We start from the raw sequence: 19901 nt of genomic DNA on the forward strand, positions 1-19901 counted from the left end.
ACCAAACTGTGTATTACTAACATTCCATGGCCTCCTTTGCATGCTTTATGGTGACTGCCTTAATGCTCCTTCTTTCCCTGTAATGATTCACTGCTGTTCAGATCTTTGTGGGAATAATAATGTGATATAAAGGTGGGAGAGGTCTTCTCAAATATTATGGTGAGTATAAAAATTGATTTAGTTTAGTATGGGCTTAACAGCCAGTCTTTAATATAATATTTATGCAGGAGTAAATCTTGATATTTGCATTTTTAAGATATTCAACCCTTTAATGCTGGTTGACGTGATTCTCATGTCATAGCTTGACTGGTCTTCCTGCTGGATGACACGAATGGTTCGCCATGGCTTTGTCTGGCCGTCTCGCCTGGTGATCGGGCAGGTACCAGCTGGGCACTGCCTCAATTAACAAAAAGCCAGTTGTGTAAGGCCTGCACACTCCGAAATACCCAGGTGAAATGACCAGGCGCAGCCAAATCTGCCCCGTTGTTAATGGGTTAATGAAAAAAACTAGGAATGCAAATAATCTTATATCTAACATATCATTTAGGTTATTTACTCAATTCTTTTGGAGTTTTATTAATCTTTTGTTAACTTACTTTATTTGATAAGCTTTGCTTTCCCTACTAAGAAATTTTGGCTTGTTCTCCTGCCTTTGTCATTTTGTCCAAGAATCCATTTATGCTATGAATTGTGCTGTTCTAACAGCTGTATATATATATATATATATATATATATATATATATATATATATATATATATATATATATATATATATATATATATATAATATATATAATATATATATATATATATATATATATATATATATATATATATATATATATATATATATATATATATATATATATATATATATATATAATATATATATATATTTATTTATATTTATATTAAGGGACATTATGATGTTATTTCTCTTCTTACTCATTTGAATTGAGTTTAAAAGTTCATCTCTCAACTGAAAATAGATGTGTACATTATTTTGTTCATCATTGCCTTGTGTGAGGTAGTGATGGTGCTTGGTTACCATTATTATTATTATTTTTTTTATTTTTTATTTTTTTTTTATTCTTTTTTTTTTTCTCCTGTTTTTACCTCAGTAGTTTTATCACAGTATTCATCTTTGGAATTCATTTAAGATCTTTGGGATTTTTACTGTTTTATTACTTTTGTTTTACATTGCACTGCTGCTACTGCTATCATTATTATTATTATTATTATTATTTATATTATTATATTATTTTTATTGTTATGATTATCATTATTATTATTGTTATTTTTATTTTTATTATTATTATTATTATTATTATTACTATTTCATTGTATAATAATTGCATAAGCAACAGCGTTTCCCTAGCTTACCGAGAAGTATTCGTGCTTGACAGCCGTATCCAAAAGCAGGTTAAGAAAAGATAAATCTCGAGTTCTGGAGGAGCAGACGACTCGAAAAATCTCCCGAAGACTTTACAGCGGAAGAGGAAGAGATGTGCCGGAGGTTTTTGTGTTCAAGAGTTATGGAAGAGGGCTCTGCCTATTAGAATCTGCAGTCTCCTGTGTACTGTTGGGTGTCTGTATACTTGGCCTGGTGATGTAAGGCTTTTGTCACACAGCCATTGTGTGATCTGACTTGTTTCCCTGTACCACTGATGTCACAAAGTAGAAGGTAACTTAATTGTATCTTGAAAGAATTTGATTTAGTCTTTTTTTTTTCTTTCTTTCTTTTCTTTTTTTTCTTAAATATGATCATACATCTTCCTTTATTTTTATTTTTTTATTTTTTATTTTTTTTGCTTGTATCTCTTCTACTGCCTTGTACTTTTATCTTTGGATTCTCGTTGGTTCCCAGTTCTTCAGAGATGCAAATAAATTTTTGTGAAAATTATTAATGTTCATTGTGAAAATTTGGTGAGTGAATTATGGGGAATTTCATTTTTTTCTGTTCTCACCGATGTAAAAATTTGATATATTTGTAGGTTTTGACCTTTTTTTACTGTCTGTTTCTTTCAAGATACACTTTGGTTATCTTTTTATCATTATGTTTTTGTATTTTGTTTTTTAATTATCATTATTATTATTATTATTATTATTATTATTATTATTATTATTATTATTACTATTACTTTTACTATTACTATTATTGTTATCATTATTTGTATCATTATTATCATTATTTAATTATTATTATTATTTTTTAGTATTTTGTTCTTTAGTAAAAATGGCTTCCTAGGGTTAAAGTTATAATATATTTGTCCTTTTCTTAATAATTTATAGCTAATTTTTTTGGTTAAACCAATGATTTGTCCAATCATTTACAGAATGCAACTGACAGTATTGAAATAAATTGTAAAACTACACAACACTTTAATATATATAATCACATGCATGCTAAATCATAAGCATTAGTTTGGACCCCACACTACATTAATCATTTAATTCTAAGAGTTTCGCTACTTTTCATCGCATTTTGTAGATTATTGTACAAGTCGGAGGAGTGGAGGTTGTCCTTTGAATGGACATATGATGATGAAATATAATTTTTTTTTATTTTTTTTCATAGTGCTATTGTCTGTAGCATTGTTGCTTATTTGTACACTCTTTATTACTTGAATTATTCTGATTGCCTCTATTGGGATCTGTTTAAAAGGATGAGTAGTATTTTTATTGTGGTTACTGTTTTTCTTTTTTTGCTTTTATTTATGTTACTGTTATTTTTATCATTTCTTTGATTTGTTAAACAAGATTGTAATACTGTAAATCTAGAGATGGCATGTTAATTTAGGTAGCTTATATTAAGCTTTTTTTTCCCTCTTTTGACATGATTTTCCAGGAGTTAGTAATAAAATATAATTGGCATTAGCTTTCACTAAGTTAAAATATGTAAAGGCTTGCATAGATTGTAAAATTTGATGCACATATTGCATTTTTTAATTTTTTTTTTTTTTATTACATGGTGCTAATATCATTTTGTATCCTGAGTTGTGTATGACAATAATCACTGTGGTTTAAGACTTCACATGATCCTTTCATGACGTGTTGTTTGCAAGCCATAGTACATAGTCACATACCTGTATATAACTCATTCACTTGGACACAGAATCCCTTAGCACTTTTAGTTGAGCAAAAAGATATCTACACCGATCTAACCAAATACGTATGTAAAACTGCTTCCCAGATTGCTCTAGTCAAACTTATTTGACATACACAAAGGAAGGTCTCTGAAGACAAACTAATAACTGCAGATTCTCATGTATGTGTTCAGATTGAATGAGATCGAAGTACATAATGCATCAGCAGTTTAATTGCTTAGTCCTATATATATAAAATGTAAATACATTATCAATTCGTGATAGGTGTTCCTATGATATTTTTTTGGATCCTAAGGGTTTAGTGCCTGTAGTTTGTATATGATTTGTAAAAAAACAACAAAACACTTGCTCAGATGTGGGCAGCTTAGTGTATAGAAATGACTGTTAGTCCTTACACTGGATCATAAAACTGCCTGCTTATGCTTCCCCCAAAACATGTAACACAGATAGTCGGAAAACTTACTGTAAGATAAGTGTCATCCTCCAATTCAGAGAAACCTGTAATAAAACAGTAGTAATCAAAACATTAATGCTCATTTTAACAGGACGCCATTTTTGCTTTGTGTAATTTCTGTCACAAAATTGAATGAAAAAAGGTCCTGGTTGAACAAGATTTTTTTTTATATCTTTATTGACATGAAAGATTAATCATCCTGTCTACTACAGGGAAGATCACAGAAAGATTGATATATTGTTAATGTCAAGTGACTTCTCTCAAAGATACAAGTTTTTAGTGCTAGTGAATGAAAGTGAAAGTCATTGCCTGAAAGTTTCTTGACAGCATAAAGACATAACTCTTATTTATTTCTGCTTTATTTATATTGTGAAAGGTGGTGTACATTTGAAGGTAAGGTGTTTGACCTTCATTCTTATAAACTGGCTCATTGTGACACTAATCCTTGTGCCTAATAATATTTAAATGTAGTTGAAAGTGAGAGATCTGAAGACTTTGGAAATTATTGTAACATAATTGAAAAACAAAAGACAAACAACCTTGGAAATAATCTGCATTTAATTCATAAGAAAATACTTTGAACTGAAATGCATATAATTTAGACAAAGAATATTATAAACTGTAAGCACATTGATTTATTATTAAATTTAAGGAAACATTGGATAGATGAAAGCAAACCTTGATATATGCATAAAACAAATGTGTATGCATTGAGCCAAGTAAACTAGATATTTGTTCATATATGTATATTCTTCATCATTTAGACATCATAGAATTTCTGTTTAGGTTACACAATTTCCTACAGATATTTTGTACAAATGACGGTATATATCTTTACAGATCATTACTGTAGTTGATGAATAGATGTGGGTTGGATGTGACAGTTTTAGTAAAAGAAAAAAAAGAAAAAAAATCAATAAAAAACATCAGACTATGACTATGTTGGAATTAGTGGACTATGTAACAAAATACGGCACTACGTAAAGAGTAGTACTGTTTGAAATGGTCAGTCAAGTAGAAAGTTAATGCTTTCTCTGTTCATTTAGTATATTTTTTGTTTGTTTGTGTGTTAGTTTTAATAAGTATAGAATAAAATATATGTTGGTGTTCGCTTTTCCCTTCTATGCATTCCAGTTTGAGATAGGGGCAAAGTTCTTAGTTCATGGAAGTGTAAGAAAGAAAATTAAGTTATTTGGGAAGGAGTAGTGAAACATATTTTTTAAAAGGAAAGAAAACAGGGAGATGACAGGTATCTGATTTTGTAATGGAATGAACATATCCAAATGAATGTTCTTTATTTTGATATCATTTGTACATCTGTATTTTTGGCAGGTGATAGGAATACTCACCTTATATTATTTATAGAATCTGAAGATTTACTTTGATTTATATACCATATCTTTTTTTTTTTTTTTTTACTTTTTCTTTTTGAGATTTGTTTATAAAAAAAAAAGTTTTTTTAAAGGAAATGTTTTGGCTTTTATTTCTCTATTCATGTTGGAAACCATTATTTTTTTTCACATCATGACTATAATCACTGTGGCTTTTAAAAGTCAATATAAGAAGAAAATGAGGATTGTTATGTAGGAATAAAATACAATAGAATGTCATCTTGAGTGTAAGAATATATTCAAAAGCTCAAAAATAAAGAAATGAATAAAAAATGCAACCAAAGTCCTGGCTCTGTCTTACAGCAATTTTTTTTTTTCTACTAAGAAGTGAAATGTTAACCCACTCACGACAGGGGCATTCCAGCCTTGAATGTCACAATGCCGGGGCTTTCGAGCGCTTAGGCCTAAATTAATTAAATGGCTGGCACAATACTGTGCCGCCCGGCCACTGGGCTTTTGAATGTGCGGTACAGTACTGTACCACCCGTCCAGAGAGTGTTAAGATTGCTTTGGTTAACAATATTAAAACAAAATGCTACTGGTCTCAAATTATTCTAATAGTGACTGTTTAAACGTAAATTCTGTAATAAGGAAAGAACTTGAACTCGCACTATCAATAAAGTGTCATAAATTGTGTAATGCAAGGTATGCATTATTGACATAATGATTGAAATAAAGGAAAAAATATTTTCATTTTACCTTTTTATTTTTATTATCGTTTTGAATCATTTTATGTCAAAAAGATAAGAATATAGAAAATTTTACAACCTTCAAGATCTTGAACAGTTCTTATGATCATGTCCCATTTACTAAGAATGTTGTGTCAAGAGCCTAAAGAAGAAAGAAGATACCTATTAGTTCTTTTTGTGTGGGATGGTTTGAGAGGCGTTAATAATGTGTCCATTTTTCAAGGAACTAATTATTATTTCAAATTCAGATGCAGAGGAGATTTATTGCATTCTTCTTGTAGTTTTTTTTTTTTTTTTTCATTTGAGAAAAATAATGGAAGCAAAGTTAATGTGTTTATAACAATGGAAGTATTCATAATTGGTTTTACTTTATACATTTTTTTTCAAACAAGTGTTTCACAAATGCTTAGTTAGCACGAGTCTGTGACAGGAGTATTTTCTCCCCAAAACATTCAAGGAAAGTGGTATGTAGCTGTTGTCAAGTAAGTCTAGTAACAGATTCCTTGGTGACTAAGCACTTTCAAAAGCCTTCTGTGTGTAAAAAGAATAATAATTAATAAAAATAATGGGCTTTGAAACTCTGTGGGAATATGATGGAAGTAAAGACGGAAGAAAGGTGCTCACTCAGGAAGCAAAGCAGTTTTTAGTGAAAATAGATGTTTATCTTTTTATTCTTTAATTTATCTAGCATAAGTTTTTAAATATGTCATTATTGTATACCTTCTTATCTTTATTTCCACACCTGTAGAGGTTTTGAATTAGAAAAGGACGACTTTGTCAATTTTAAAACTTTTGAAACAAAAAAAGGAGACTTCATGCTTGATTGTTAAAGGAACCAAGTAGTCATTATCTCCTATGCTTAGTATTCATATTCAACATCAACCTGTTGAGTAATAATTAATCTAACTGAACTTTGCTAAAGACCCTCTCATGGATTAGCCTATTGAACGATAGATAATGCTATCAGTATTCAGTGTCATATTTTACACTAGGTCGTGGATATTTCAAAGGGAAGGAGAGTGGTCTATGGAGGGTGCGATAGCTCTCCTACTGATTTTAAGTATTTCAGAGGTAGGGAGAAATCCAGGCTCTCATGGTTTCAGTAAGGAAAAAGGTATATACATACATATTTGTTAAAAGGCACACATAATTTCAACTTGCATTTCATTGCCAAAATTAGCAGAATCTTATTATATAGATGCTTAAAAATTCAAGTATACTTATATATGGTATTACTCAGCTGTGGAACGGAAACTATCACTCAAAAGGTGCCTCTCCTGGATCCGCCACTGGTTACATTAATTAGATTTAGTACAACATGCCAAAATAATTAGTCCAAGTGTGGTGTGTGTTGTGTGGAGTATAGTATTAACGTAAAGGCAGTATGATAACCCCAAAGGAAGACTCGTATAACAATGTTAATTTAATTTGGGCAACATTAGGATGAAATGCCAGGTGCTTTATGGATATCACCAATACAAATACATTTTACCTTTTCCTCATAAACATTGAGCAAAACAAAGCACTCCAGTTATTCCAAAATTAAGAGACAGATTTAATATTTACAAGCATTGACCTCAGACAGACAAAGAAACAAGCATGGATCAGTCCTGTCTTCATTCCACATCTGAACCTGCCAATAACAGCTGTTGACATGACACAATTTTGATCATGAATCTAGGGCTGATTCAGACGTAATTAAGGTATAAGTAATGCCATGACTTTTAGAAAGTATTGCAGATCCTAATGTAAGACTACTTATAATTGAATTAACCTCAAGCACGTCACCCACACCAGCCCAAACACAAAATACACTGGATAAGTTGATTGCCTTTATAGCAGCCACTCCCTAAAATGAAAGCGAAAATGTGAAAAGGCCAGAAATTGAATATTTGAGGAAAATTCTTTAGAAAGCGTACTAAGAACAAAAGGAAAATTCTTCAATTCGCACTGGCTCTTTTTTCCATCAGTGCAGGGGTAATTAAGCCTTTTGTTTTGTGCAGTAAGGATATCCAAGAATCTTATTTGAACAGTTCCATGTTGAGCCATCTTATAAACTTCATCTACTTGTATAATCAGTTACCGGATTAACCTCTTTTATTTTACCATTCGAGTGGCTGGTGAGGTATGGATTTACTTTCTTTACGACAATAGTCAATCTAGCTTTTGTTTCTGTGGCATCAGAGGGTCAAATGCAGCGTTCCTCATCTTTTGGCGGAACTCGCGGGCTATGATTTTGTCGGCATCCTGAGCACTCTTTGGTAGAACGATGGATCCATTCCTTGCTTCAAGGATCCTCAAGAAATAAATATCATTACTAAACATGAGAGTATTTAGGTCATGTTTCTTACTGGGGTAGAAGGTTCATTAATAGTAGTTTTGATTTTAGTTCCGGAATTCATGCTTCCAGTTTCGAAAAGTGGTGGTAAAGGAAATTTGGAGACATGTATGCTAAAAAGGCACTGGGTCATGATCTGAGGTATTCTGAGTTATGTTTTTCTATTGAATGATTATACAATTCTACATGATTTTTTTTTCCTAATTATATTCTTGACAATGTAAAGAATAAAAGTAGCTAATTCGAATAATCGTGGATAGTGTTTGTGTTTTTTCTTTCTTTTTACACAATTCGAAATGTTAGTTTCTTATGCATATTTCAAGAATGCAGTCCTGAATTTATATCGACCAAATGAGAGTACGTATGTCATCCGTATAGCGGAGTCTCCCTAACATACTGTGTGGACACGCATTGTTAGGGAAGTGTCTTTTTAAACTGAGCCTGGCAGCCTTCTGAAAGTCTGTGTACGTTACTGTCGCTCTGGAATCTAAAGCAACACCAAAGCATGAGTGCATCATATTATTAAACCATAGGAACAGATTAACAAATGGAAACATTTTGAATACGAAGCGTAAAGCTCAGAAATTCCAATTCGGACCATTGTAGTCAGTATTACTCTACGATTTATATAAGTTAGTATTAATGATGAATATATCTATCAAAGTCAATAGCTAATATACCTAACCAATATAAAAAAAAGACTCGGCAAGAGAAATAGATCAGCATAACCATACACCAAAACATGACTAGTATCGGCCGCTCAAAAGGGCGCTCAAACAGCTGATTCAAAACGGCTGCACATGGTCGCTCGCTCGTTTGTTTTCTTTTGATGACTCGTTCACGCTCGTCAACCTACCGTAACCTCTGTCCTCCTTATCCCTCGTTCAGTTCAGCTCTTATCAATGATATTCCAAAAATGATAAAGTAAATAAGCGAACAACGCTAACAGCAAGCAGCCCTGAAACTGGACCGTTAGTATTTTCCAAATTTAACTTACGGGAGTTAAGTCATTTTGATTAAAGAGAACAAGACCTATCTCACTTTTCAATTATCTGCGCATTGACTTCACCTATGCCTTGACTTAACCACTTAACTATTCCGGTTATTTTAGTAAAATTCGCTAGGAGATTATTTTTCAATTAATTTTTCTTGGAAATATTGCATTTTAAGTGGAAGTTTACGAATGCGCCATACGCTGGAAAAAATGGAAATAACGAATCGGATCTTGTAGAACTTAGCCATTTAATGATGATAAAATACTAATCGGCATAAGTGTTATGGTTCTTAGATTTGACTGTCGCCTGTTCCTTAATAAAAAATCTCTAATGTAATGGAAAGATCCAGGTATAAGGTAATTAAACATTTGGGTTGGATAAGATGAAAGGTCTATTTCATTCAGGTATAGTGTGGTAAAAATGTACTAAGAAAATTAAGATAGATGTGGCTAAAACGCAGTATGTTATGAAAATACAGTGTGATTCCAGTTTAAACTGATCAAAAAAGCTATTTATTTCAATAGGAATGTGATATATAAATGAAAGAGTTTCTTCCCTGTTGTTTTTGGATTGATATAGACCTCGTGCCCTGTTCCCTATATTAATTTACTTGATGATTCCCCCGAACCGCCAGTGCTCTTCGACCAATGGCTGTTCAGCAAAAGGCCAAACGACCTTCATCTTTTTACATTTATTCTTTCATATATTTTCTTCACATAAATATTTTTCGTCAATTTGATGGTTAGAATTGCACCAACTATGTTCTTTTGCAACGCTTTTCTTTGTAGCATCTAGGTAAGCAAAGGTTTTATCTTCGTCTTTTACAAAATTACTGTAGACAGTAAACCTGACCCTGTAGTGACCGGGATGTTATGGAGAGGATTGATGACCGAAATCCGTCTAAGAAATTGAAATTGATGTGTTTTTCCACTATGTGCAACCGAGGATATTGTCACTATATGTAAGTAATACTATGTATCATTTATTTCATGTGAGACTCTCCCGCATAATCTAATCAGGAGTATCTTTGTGAATTAATATTGTGTATTATTTAGTTTAGATAGCCTTTTGTAAATTGTACAAAGGTTCTGTAGTAGTGTAAAATAAGGATTATTATAAGAAAAACGGAAAATTGTAATCTACTGAGGTTACCCATTTCGGTATAACAGAAAACGTGCTGTCATAAGATGTGAAAAATGAGTACCAGTAGCGGTATATTTGAAAGCCGATAGTTAACTAATGAAATGTGAGAGCGCCCATTGCATGGTGCTGGATAAGATATTTTAGGGCATTGATAACATTACGAAATTTAGAGAATAGAACCAACATTCTGTGTAAAAATGGTGACGTGTCATGAATGACGTCATACAAAGGGACCATTGTGGTCAAGTGAGGGGCGACCGCACAGACCTGGTTACGCCCAGAGCGAGGTGACATAAGGCGAGCCGAGGGGAACACGAGCAGGGAGCTCTAGCTGTCCTTCCTTCGAGGTGAGAGTAGTGCATTTTAACAGCTAATAATGCAATTAATATATAGAGATAATGATATTTGCCATAAAAGACAAATCAAATGATAAATAGGGTTATACTCGTAAATTTTGCCTCAGATGTCACCTGCCTCGCCTCTTACCTCAGGCGCCATTTTCATCGTCATGAGGGTGACGTCACTTCATGACACGTCTACCTAATTAAACCCGGTATAAGTAAGTGCACTCATTTCTGTCATGCCATTAATAGGAAACCACAAATTATTATAATAAAACATTGATAAAATAGTACTTAAATTACGTATTATAATGTTACTGTTAGTAATTATAAGTAATAGATTTATTGTAAAAGTTTTATATCAACAGTGAAACTTAGATTTAACTTGGTATGTAAAACTTTTGTAAACTTATAGTGATAGATTATTATCAATCTTTGAACCTGTGACTATGGTAAATTTAATGAAAAAAATTTCGATGTTATGTCTCACAGATTTTAGTGAGATTGTTGATTAATCTCTGTTGCACGTTCCTAAAGTTAAGTTAATTCTCAGGAGCGGGTTCAAAGGCGGAGTTCAAAGGCGGATTTCAAAGACTGAGTTGAAGACCGAGTCCTAAGGCTGAGTTTGGAGACTGAGTTCAAAGGCTGAGTTTTAGGCCGGAACTCCAGTCCAGATGCTCAGGTCATGATTGCTCAAGACTAACACGTCACGACCGACTCTCAACGAAGAAGAAAGAAGAATGAAGACAGAAATCTTCAGAGAGTGTCAGAGTGATTGCTATGAAAGATATGCATAAGAAGTTATTTTTGTATGTGTCGAGTTATTATGTGATTTAATATATAGTTTAAGGCATGATTAGCCTAGTTTCATTATAATTCCTCTTCACATTAATTAAAACTGCAGGTGTAAACGGATAACCTTTAACACGTCACGTTACCAAGTTATTTTTTATGTTAAAAGAGGTTATCCTGATAAAAAATACCCAATTAATTAATGCCCATACTTTTAACCCTAGATTTTGGAATATAAAAGAGAAATACCCATTCCCGGGAAAGAGGGCACTACGACCCGTAGCACTGATTCTTTTACACCTATGAAAAAAATAGTGTGAAATTATAACTTTGGAGTCAAGGGATTCAGTTAGAAAAGTTTGAGGTTAAGAATAGTTTTCATCTTACCATGACAATTGGGAGTAAGATATGTAAATATAAAATTGCAGTTTTTCTTACTTTTGTGACCGCTTGTTATCCATCCTTTAATGTATTTCATGATATTCCAAAAATTTCGTTTCTCGATTAACATTAGTATTATGTCTTTCTTTCCAATTCGAGCAATTCCAAAAGCACAACCGCCATCAAAAATACTTTTGATTTCTAAGCTTCATAAGTCAGTATAGAAATGTTACTAGGAAGTTACAGATACCATTCAGGAACTGCAGGAAGCATGTGATTTGTGATTTTATAATTGTGGTTAACATTGGTTGCGGTGGTATTGGTAGTTGTGGCTCAGGTCATGGTTCTTCTGTGGTAAAATGGGCATCAGAAAGGAACCAATAAGGGCTATCACCCTTGGCTTAGATAAGGAGAAAAAAAAGAATGTGCATAGGTTGGTGGCAATCATTTATTGGCTCAAAAAGATGCTGGTGACATAGTGCTGTTTATCATCGTGCATGCCTGACTAGGATCTTCAGAGAAGTAACTCGTTGAATGAACCGAAACATGTATTTATGCAATTCAGGTCATCAGGGAACCACATTTCTACTACATGTAAGAATGAAACTACGCCCTCACATTGGCATTGCATCTCTACTGGAAATCAAAGCCCATGCGAAATGGTTGGAAATATTCCTGCTTAGCATTATGTCTCAATAAAACTGAATATAATCAGGAACATGTTTCACTACTCATTACCTAGCACTTGTATTCATATGATGATCCACATACCGAAAAAAATTGACGTTATTTCCGTGAGTGGACATTTGAAATCGTGAAGTTTTCAATGTTAGTGGACCTCAAATTAAATCTATCAATTTTATATCACAATACATTGAATTTCTGTTATGGTTATCAAGCTATAAGTTTCCATGTTTAAAATGTGGCCAATACACTATTTCACAAGTAATAGTTAGGGTAATAGTATATTGTATTTTAATTTTGGAAACCTAATTGGACTCCTCGATCCCAAAAGGCTTGAAAAAAAATGAATATAAAAGATATTGAAGCCTTGAGTATCGTCGCCGGCCATTTTGAATAAATGGTATTGTGTTCCAATGTGAGAGAATACATTCTGAAAAAAGGCAATCTTAAATGACTAACACTGAATATATTAATGTCTGTAATATCAAAAGGCTTATGAAACTGAGAGACATAGCCAGTGGATCTCGTCTGACCAGAACTATCAACGTCCTACTTGTATGAAATTGATATTGTTCTCATTGGTATAAATAGACTAAGAAGTTAAACGAAGAAGTAAAACCTGGTGATGGTAAGTTAGGTTAGCTATTATTCAATGAGTTGATATCTCTCTTTTAAACAATATAAAACGCAAAATTTACATTTTGGATATAAGTATGCCTAGATAAATATACATTTGCAAATTAATATCAATGTCTTAGGTATAAATGTACAACCATACCAATATTTATACATATATAATTTGCGTATATATATATATGTATATATATATATATATATATATATATATATATATATATACATACATATACATATATATATACTTATATACATACATATATATACATACATATACATATATATATACATACATATATATATATATATATATATATATATATATATATATATATATATATATATATATATATATATATATATACATATATATATACATATATATATATATATATATATATATATATATATATATATATATATATATATATATCATAATTTCAGTAGCTCACATAAATATAACTAAAAATTGCACGATTCCACGGCCTTTATCAAAGTGCTTCCAGTTTCACAGGCTGAGAAGCGGAGACAAATACGTGAATAGATATATACACATATAGACTAAGAAACAAAATATAAGGAAATATAGAAACACACATATATGCGTATATATATATATATATATATATATATATATATATATATATATATATATATATATATATATAATATATATAATATATATGTGTGCATATACACATAGATATGGTGTGGATAGAGAGAGAGAGAGAGAGAGAGAGAGAGAGAGAGAGAGAGAGAGAGAGAGAGAGAGAGAGAGAGACTTTTTTGTAAAAGGGCAGTGATTATAAATATTATGTGCAATAATAGTCTCTCTCTCTCTGTCTCTGTCTCAGAGACAAAGACAGATAGATAGATAGATAGAGAAAGAGAAAGGGTTGGACAAAATATATGGAAATTATTTTTCCTAGCCTTCATTTTGTTACCCTGTTGCATTAGAATTTTACATACTAATAAATCTTACAGAATCTTAAGGCTTTAATCATCAAATGATAAAGCGTTAAGAAATAAATCTCAAAATGATTTCAACCTTATTTCAGTATTTAAATCTATACGCTATATTCATAAAAATAAGTGACTGATGAATTTGTACATCGGGTTTTGAAATATTGGAGTAAGCTCATAACATATATTGTAGAAGACTGGAGTAATAGTATCTATCGTAATAGACTGAACCTAATACGGAAAATAAAGTGGAAATGATTTTGAGTTGCGAATATCAAAACGGGAAACAACAATGCTAAAGAAAAGGTCATTTAAAAAATCAGGGAGGGCGTATCAACACTTAGTTTTTTGCATTTTCTTCTGTTGTATCAGTTATCATTATCCTTTCATAAACTTTCCTTCAAACATAAAAAAATAAATACATTTTCTGCCATAATTACTGTTATAACTGCTATGCATTAACACTAATAATATTAACATCACACTTTCATCAGCACTAATGGCGTGGATACATGGGGAATGGGATTCCTGACCCCCAACTTTCCTCACAAAACAAGGTGGGGGAATTCATAGGGATTCGCATTGTATACATAGGACTCTTTTACGACACAAGCCCGCCTGAAGGAATTACAACGCCCTTCAAAACAAACTTCGGTCGTTTTGCTGCCTGTGGCCAATACTCGGATTTTTTTTCTAAACCACCCATCCTCGTCCTTACATGACTAGCTGTGCTTCCGAATAATATGGTGCAATTAGTTTACAATTATCATTAACCACCATTAACATCATCATAAAGTTCTCACTCCCGAGAACTGCTCAACATGTGTATTGGAGGCTCAGATAAATCTTGACGATCTTTCCGTTGCGTGTGTAGAGGCGAGGCAGCCGCGTGGACCAGTTGCCAGGAATCTCGTAGGTGGCGCCGCCAAGGTTCCTTGCCATTCCTACGGCTGAGGTCACTTCGTCATAGTCGTCGGTGAGCACCTGGAACACCTCGTCAGGTAAAGGTTGCTCAGGGAGGCGGACGGTGATGGAATCCATGGATACTCGACCCACTATGGGACAACGTTCACCTGGTGGGAATAAAAAGAGATCTTGTTTTAATGGAGGAATAAAAGTTAATGGGAATTGACAGGACCATATCTCGAACAAGAACTATAATATTAAAAAAACAGAATCGGTTTACGTCTTTGTCTCCCTCGACTGTGTTTTACAAACCTGTGCTAATCCGCCTAACCGCTCCGACGCCATTACTGAGACGTCGACTCAAGCCATCAGACCATCCAGTACTAAAGTTGGCAATCCACTCGTCTTCAGAGGTTGTGTACGTTCCGTCGTAACCGACGTGTCTTCCCGCCCCCAGGAGCTTATAGAAGGTAGGCCTAGCTATCACGGAGAACGCCGGCTGAAATCTCTTCTTTGCAAATTGATTCGTCCCTTCTTTGTCGCTACCTGAGGAGAAGAATGAGCTTTTACCAATCACGCATTTATGGGTGAATGTAGGATGATATTGCGCGATACAGAGAACAGGGCGTGTGAGAAAAGACTAAATGATAGAGAGAGGAGAGACGAACGTTCGTCTCCTTTGGACACATGGTACTTCTCTTATGAATCTTTTACGTAAAGTCATTGTTTAAACCAATCTATAAATAGATCCTTTTATCTTATACTAATTACGTTATCTGGCCCGCATATGGTGTACTTATATTATGTCTGGCCTGTCGAAGTTAAGGAGTTGATAACTTTAGAATGTCTGCACTAACCTGAACATAAACCTGTGATAGCTCCGCCAGGTCTTATGAAGTCCAGGTCAGTCCCAAGCCCCTGAACACAACCTGTAGTAGCAGCCACGTGTCGAGTAATGCCACGGCACCTGATATAAGATATTTAATATGAACACAACGACACTGTATGTATATAAAAACGGTAGAGTATTCAGTCAGTAAAAAAATGTGTAGCTTAGGACTAACTTTGGCCGGTGCTATCTTCTGCATGGCTTTGTCAGCACTTTTCATGTACAGAATGTACAGACTGATTTCATGTACAGAATGTACGGTACTGGTCAGTCATTTCGTTTTTAAATATGACAAAGCACAATGAATTTTTCCATCATACGCTTTGTAATTTTAAGGTGTCTGACACAAATTTTACCAGCACTGTATGCGTATACTGTTGATTGTCGTATTGAAATCCTAGTAATAGCCTATATAATCAGCCACCCACCAAGACATGGAAAAAATGTAATAATTATTAATGATAATCATAATAGGAACACTAATAATGACCAGCCTAATGAAAATCATGATCATGGAGATATAAATGACATTATCATCATTATTATTACGATTACTGAAATTTTTATGATCATGAATAACAACAAGAATAAGAATGACTATCGTAAAAATAATCATATCAGTTACAAAACTATTTGAATAAAACGAAACTAAAAAAGACAATGAACTTACTTGTAAGGTTCCGAGGCGCTGAGGAAGAGATCCAACTGTTTTTGGTTCTTCTCCCTCTCCGTGATGGCGGACTGGAAGTGTGTGTACATCGACAAAATGGTGACTTCGAGGTCGTCCAGATCTTGGACCAAGGCAGGGAGGTCTTCGGGTTGGACGCCATAACGAGACATTCCCGTGTCGATGTTGATGGCCACTTTGAGTCTCGAACCATCCTGAGGGAGTGTTGGTGGTGTTAGAACGAATATCGTGTAATTTTGTTTGTTGTGGTGGTGGGTCGGGGTGGGCTTTATTGGTGAGTATTTTGCCTTGTTTTTTTGTTTGTTTTGTTTTGGGTATTTGAATTTATTTATTTATTTTTTTATTTATTTTTATTTTTTTATTTTATTATTATTATTTTTTTTTAGGTTAGGTTGATCTAGTCGAAGTCTGAGACACAGTTTTGTAAATGTGATGTTTATTTTCCCTTAGGTATTCATATTTGGGCATTTTGTTGTGGTTGAGGTTATGGCATTTGATCGAGATATGTGGCCCAATTTGTAAATGTAATGTTATTCACTTTTGTTTTTTGGTGTTTGAATTTTCGGTATCTTTTGTTGATAAATGATATGCGTTCTTTATTCTAATTCTGATATTGATATGTGTCTTTTATAATTCAGTTTACCATATGCCATCATGCCACGTATCAATTCTTTAACAATAATACCATACCTATATCAACTGTTTTGCAATGCAGTTATATAAAAAATTGTTACTGCTTGCACTCACCGGATAAACCAAAGACTCTCGAGGAACTGACATCAGGGCTTGAGACCAGCTGAGGGACGGAATGAGGTTGTGCTGAGTCACGTCGCTCACTTCACATGGTACTAAGTTGCCTGAAGAAAGATAAAGAGAAAGAATTAAAGAAAAATATAAGAAATGATGAACAGAAAGTTAGAATTGAAAAGTTCCATCGGTGAAGAACCATAATATTTATCTGATTGATTTTGCAGATGGTATGCTTTAAGTAACATTCTTGTTCATATCAAATGGATACAACACGTTGAATAGACTTATTGAGACTCTCTCTTACTCTCTCACTCTTCCACCCTCTCTCCCCCCCCTCTCTCTCTCTCTCTCTCTCTCTCCCCCCCCCTCCCCCCCCTCTCTCTCTCTCTCTCTCTCTCTCTCTCTCTCTCACTCTCATTTCCACCTCTCCTCTCTCTCTCTTTCTGACTCCTCTCTCTTTCTCCCACCCTCCCCCTCTCCCTCTCTCTCCCACCCTCCCCCTCTCCCTCTTTCTCCCACCCTCCCTTTCTTCATTTCTCTCTCTCTCTCTCACTCTCATTTCCACCTCTCCTCTCTCTCTCTTTCTCCCACCCTCCCCCTCTCCCTCTCTTTCCCACCCTCCCCCTCTCCCTCTTTCTCCCACCCTCCCTTTCTCTCTCTCTCTCTCTCTCACACTCTCATTTCCACCTATCCTCTCTCTCTCTTTCTGACTCTTCTCTCTTTCTCCCACCCTCCCCCTCTCCCTCTCTCTCCCACTCTCCCTATCTCCTTTTCTCTCATTCTCTCTCTCTCTCTCTCTCTCTCTCTCTCTCTCTCTCTCTCTCTCTCTCTCTCTCTCTCTCTCTCTCCCTCCTCCCTTCTCCTTCTCTCTCTCTCTCTCTCTCTCCCTTCTCCTCTCCTCTTCTCCTCTCACTCTCCCCCTTCTCCCTCTCCCTCTCTCTCCCACCTCCCTCTCTCCTCTCTCTCTCCTCTCTCATCTCTCTCTCTCTCTCTCTCTCTCCTCCTCTCTCTCTCTCTCTCTCTCTCTCCTCTCTCTCTCTCTCTCTCTCTCTCTCTCTCTCTCTCTCTCTCTCTCTCTCTCTCTTCTCTCTTTCCCTCTCTCTCTCTCTCTCTCTCTCTCTCTCTCTCTCTCTCTCTCTCTCTCTCTCTCTCTCTCTCTCTCTCTCTCTCTCTCTGAGGAAAAGAACTTAACAGTCCACTTTAACAGCGAAGACTAGACTCACCTAGAATAGTGATGGGGACATTTATCCCGTGCCTCCGCAGGTACAGCCCCTCGGCGACTGTGGCAACGGCTAATTCCCTCACGCCCTTCTCGAGGAGGACCTCAACCACCGGCAAAAGACCCGAGCCGTAAGCACCGCCCTTTACAACGCCCATAATTTCTACGGGGGAGAAAAGAAGTAACATTTTATAGATTGTACAGTTTGAGGGAAAATGTGTCGTTTCTCTAAATAGCCGTCTGTTTTGGAATCACCTTGTGTCTTCATCTCTATCTATGACCTCATAGCTCACATATATATATAGATCACCATATCTCCCCATATTACAGACTGTGTCTACGACCCCCCCTACCCCACTATCTATCTATCTACGACTTGCCTGTTTTAGGAGAAGAGAGACCCTTGAGAATATCGACATTTAGGGCCACGGCATCCAGGTTCACGTGGATGAAAGAAGGCACTTTGAGCTGCGCGAAGGCATCGTCCAGCAACGGCAGGAGAGACGCCTTGGTCGGGCCGGTGCGAGCTGTTGGACTGAGGGAGGTTGTCGTTTCTCCTGTCATGATTCTCCTGTCATGGGGAATGGAAGAGAGTGATGAGGAGGAGAGAAGGATGGGAGGATTAGGAGAAGGGGAAGTAGCAGGAGGAGGAGAGGGAGAAGGAGAAGGAGGAAAAGGTAAAGGAAGAGACGTAGAAGAAGGACGAGGGCGATGTAAAAGTGAGGGCTCGAAGAGAGAAGTTAAGGCTGGTCGAGGCCATGCTAGTGGAGGCACAGATTTTGCCTCTTGTAGAAGTTTTAGGAAATGCTTGAAAATCATTCCTTTCAAGTCGTAGCAATGTTTCCTTGTGGTAAGAAGCTTCAGGTACTGCCACAGCGATCGTCATTCATCAGGAATCAAGAATTTAACTGTTGCAAAACAAAAGCATTCGATTTCAGAGAGCCTTCCATTTGAAATTCGTTGCGAACTAATTCATCAGTGTATGGTCTTTTCCCTGTGGAAGAAAAGGGTCTAGAATATATATCTATATTTCCATTTTTTGCGATACAATTTTTTTCTAATTCATTTTTTCCCTTTGAAGATTGACAAACTCTGCATTCCTGTTCTGGTTATAAAATATAACAATATCTTATTCTTGGAAAATACTTCGTGCTTAACCCCCTCCTCTTAAAGAAAAGAAAAAAAAAAAAAAAAAAAAAAAAAAAAAAAAAAAAAAAAAAAAAAATACATAATATACACTAAAATGGGAATACTCAAAAAGATCTTTAAAAAAATAGAAATATAGGAAATAAACGCTTTTAAATTTGGGATTGCATAGTGCTTTAGGTTGCATCATTCTAGTTATCTTTTACAAAATGAAAATAATGCCGTTGTTTCCTTGAAGAGAGAATTACTCTTGATATGATATCTAAAATGAGGAATTAACCTGCTGCCTCGTTTAAATAACTCCGTGATAAGATAAAGCAACAATCTCGATAAATAAGGGCGTATTCCGGAAACTGATGCTTTAGTAATGCAAGAAGAAAAACAGAAAC

The 19901-nt window shown here is 34.7% G+C and overlaps 1 protein-coding gene and 1 long non-coding RNA gene across 8 annotated transcripts in view; one reads left to right on the forward strand and one right to left on the reverse strand.

Annotated features, from left to right (window-relative positions):
* Positions 1 to 916: 916 nt before the first annotated feature.
* On the forward strand, positions 917 to 12343 carry LOC147470834 (uncharacterized). The gene is made up of 2 exons (XR_015191469.1): positions 917 to 10464; positions 10581 to 12343. It is a non-coding gene; the product is annotated as an uncharacterized LOC147470834 (long non-coding RNA).
* A 1941-nt stretch (positions 12344 to 14284) lies between these two features.
* LOC122265714 (uncharacterized) overlaps positions 14285 to 19901 on the reverse strand; it is a 12959-nt gene continuing 7342 nt past the window's right edge. For 4 of the 7 annotated variants that reach the window (XM_086542749.1, XM_086542752.1, XM_043035115.2 and 1 more), the window contains exons 2-8: positions 18747 to 18934; positions 18371 to 18529; positions 17145 to 17254; positions 16380 to 16591; positions 15678 to 15787; positions 15133 to 15366; positions 14285 to 14987 (exon numbers count right to left, since the gene is read on the reverse strand). In XM_086542749.1, the coding sequence (XP_086398875.1) occupies positions 14731 to 14987; positions 15133 to 15366; positions 15678 to 15787; positions 16380 to 16591; positions 17145 to 17254; positions 18371 to 18529; positions 18747 to 18934 (1270 nt within the window). In that variant the 3' untranslated portion in view covers positions 14285 to 14730. Of the gene's footprint in view, positions 14988 to 15132; positions 15367 to 15677; positions 15788 to 16379; positions 16592 to 17144; positions 17255 to 18370; positions 18530 to 18746; positions 18938 to 19901 lie in introns of all 7 variants that reach the window. The other 3 variants (XM_086542753.1, XM_086542751.1, XM_086542750.1) reach the window with 1 other exon arrangement.

Source organism: Penaeus japonicus, unplaced genomic scaffold (assembly GCF_977035675.1).
Source record: "Penaeus japonicus unplaced genomic scaffold, GWHDUDI00000001_assembly GWHDUDI00000012, whole genome shotgun sequence".
NCBI lineage: Eukaryota > Metazoa > Arthropoda > Malacostraca > Decapoda > Penaeidae > Penaeus > Penaeus japonicus.